A 1261-nucleotide genomic window follows, 5' to 3' on the forward strand; every position below is an offset into this window, starting at 1 on the left:
GTAACAGGATTCTTCCTCAAAAGGAGAGGTAATGAAATTCAAGAAAATGTGAACAACCAAACTTATAAAGGTGAAAAACAAGCAAAAATGCAGCTACAATAAATACTTAATCATACATCAATATATTACATACCATAATAGCTTGTCTTCACCCCAATTCTGTATCCTGTGGCTCCGTGAGGTAAAAAGTAGTAAACCCAAACTCACACTGCTAAAAAGCACATATCAGGATGTGATGTCTATCCAATGCTTTTCACTGCACCAGGGGCCTTCCTAAGAAATAATATATTCTACATTTTTTTAAGGTCACATACCTGCCTTTATTGTGAGCAGCAAGCAGGTAGGACATTTCCAACAATAGTAAAAAAAATTAATTTACTAAAGCAGGGATTCATTGAAGCTGCCTGGATGGAACCCTTGAGAGCTCATATGAAGATGCTAACTCAGAGCAGCAAAAAGAGGACTACAAAGCCCAGGAAGAGCGAGGCCACCAAAGGGTTGAGGAGCTCTTTATAGACTATCCCGAGTGCACTTGGGGGAGAAACCTCATAAACGTAGAGCCAGGAGGTGAAGAACATGCCAATGGCCAAGAGCAGCACAGTCAGATGGGGGAAGACAGCCGGGTTCACTGGGCTGGTGTATCTCCTCATGGCCTCTAGCTCCATTTTGTCAAGTACAGGATTATTTACCACTTTGCCACTGGAATAACACACCGGCAGGATATAGTCTACATTTTATAGCTATAAATTATACTGTCACCAAAACAAAACAACCAGTCAAGTTATGAATACCCATTGATTCTCAAGTGTAGCCCCTTCTCTTCCTTGTTGGTTCTGCAAATAATTTCTTCATGAAAATAAAATGAGGATATGACACTCTGTGTCATCAGCATTAAAAGGAAAGCTGAACACAATCTTCCATATTTTTTTAATACGGAATGCTTCACAAATTTGCATGTTATCCTTGTACAGGGGCCAAATAATCTTTTTATTATTCCAATTTTAGTATATGTGCTATTGAAACAAGCACCATGTCTTCTTGATTTTTTTACAAATACTTCATTAAAAATATGAATGTAACAAAAATAACAAACTTAAAATAGTCTGCCTTGCGAAAAAGAAAGCTCTTTGTTTCTTCCAAAATTTTGATGTCAAATCTAAAATGTTTTGCTTTCCTGCAAAAGCATGCTTTTTCTCAGTTTTCACCTGCTGTGAGAATTATTCCTACATTATAATTAGTTCAGATAAATGAATGGCAAGAT

The 1261-nt window shown here is 37.2% G+C and overlaps 1 protein-coding gene and 1 non-coding gene across 2 annotated transcripts; both read right to left on the reverse strand.

The window, feature by feature from the left end:
• Positions 1–443: 443 nt before the first annotated feature.
• On the reverse strand, positions 444–665 carry LOC121478622 (transmembrane protein 258-like). Its single transcript, XM_041733740.1, has one exon. The coding sequence runs from the start codon at positions 663–665 to the stop codon at positions 444–446; it is 222 nt and encodes a 73-aa protein (XP_041589674.1).
• Positions 666–926: 261 nt separating this feature from the next.
• Positions 927–1029, reverse strand: LOC121479201. The gene has a single exon (XR_005984700.1). It is a non-coding gene; the product is annotated as a U6 spliceosomal RNA (small nuclear RNA).
• Between the last annotated feature and the right edge of the window lie 232 nt (positions 1030–1261).

The sequence above is a fragment of the Vulpes lagopus genome, chromosome 19 (genome assembly GCF_018345385.1).
Source record: "Vulpes lagopus strain Blue_001 chromosome 19, ASM1834538v1, whole genome shotgun sequence".
NCBI lineage: Eukaryota > Metazoa > Chordata > Mammalia > Carnivora > Canidae > Vulpes > Vulpes lagopus.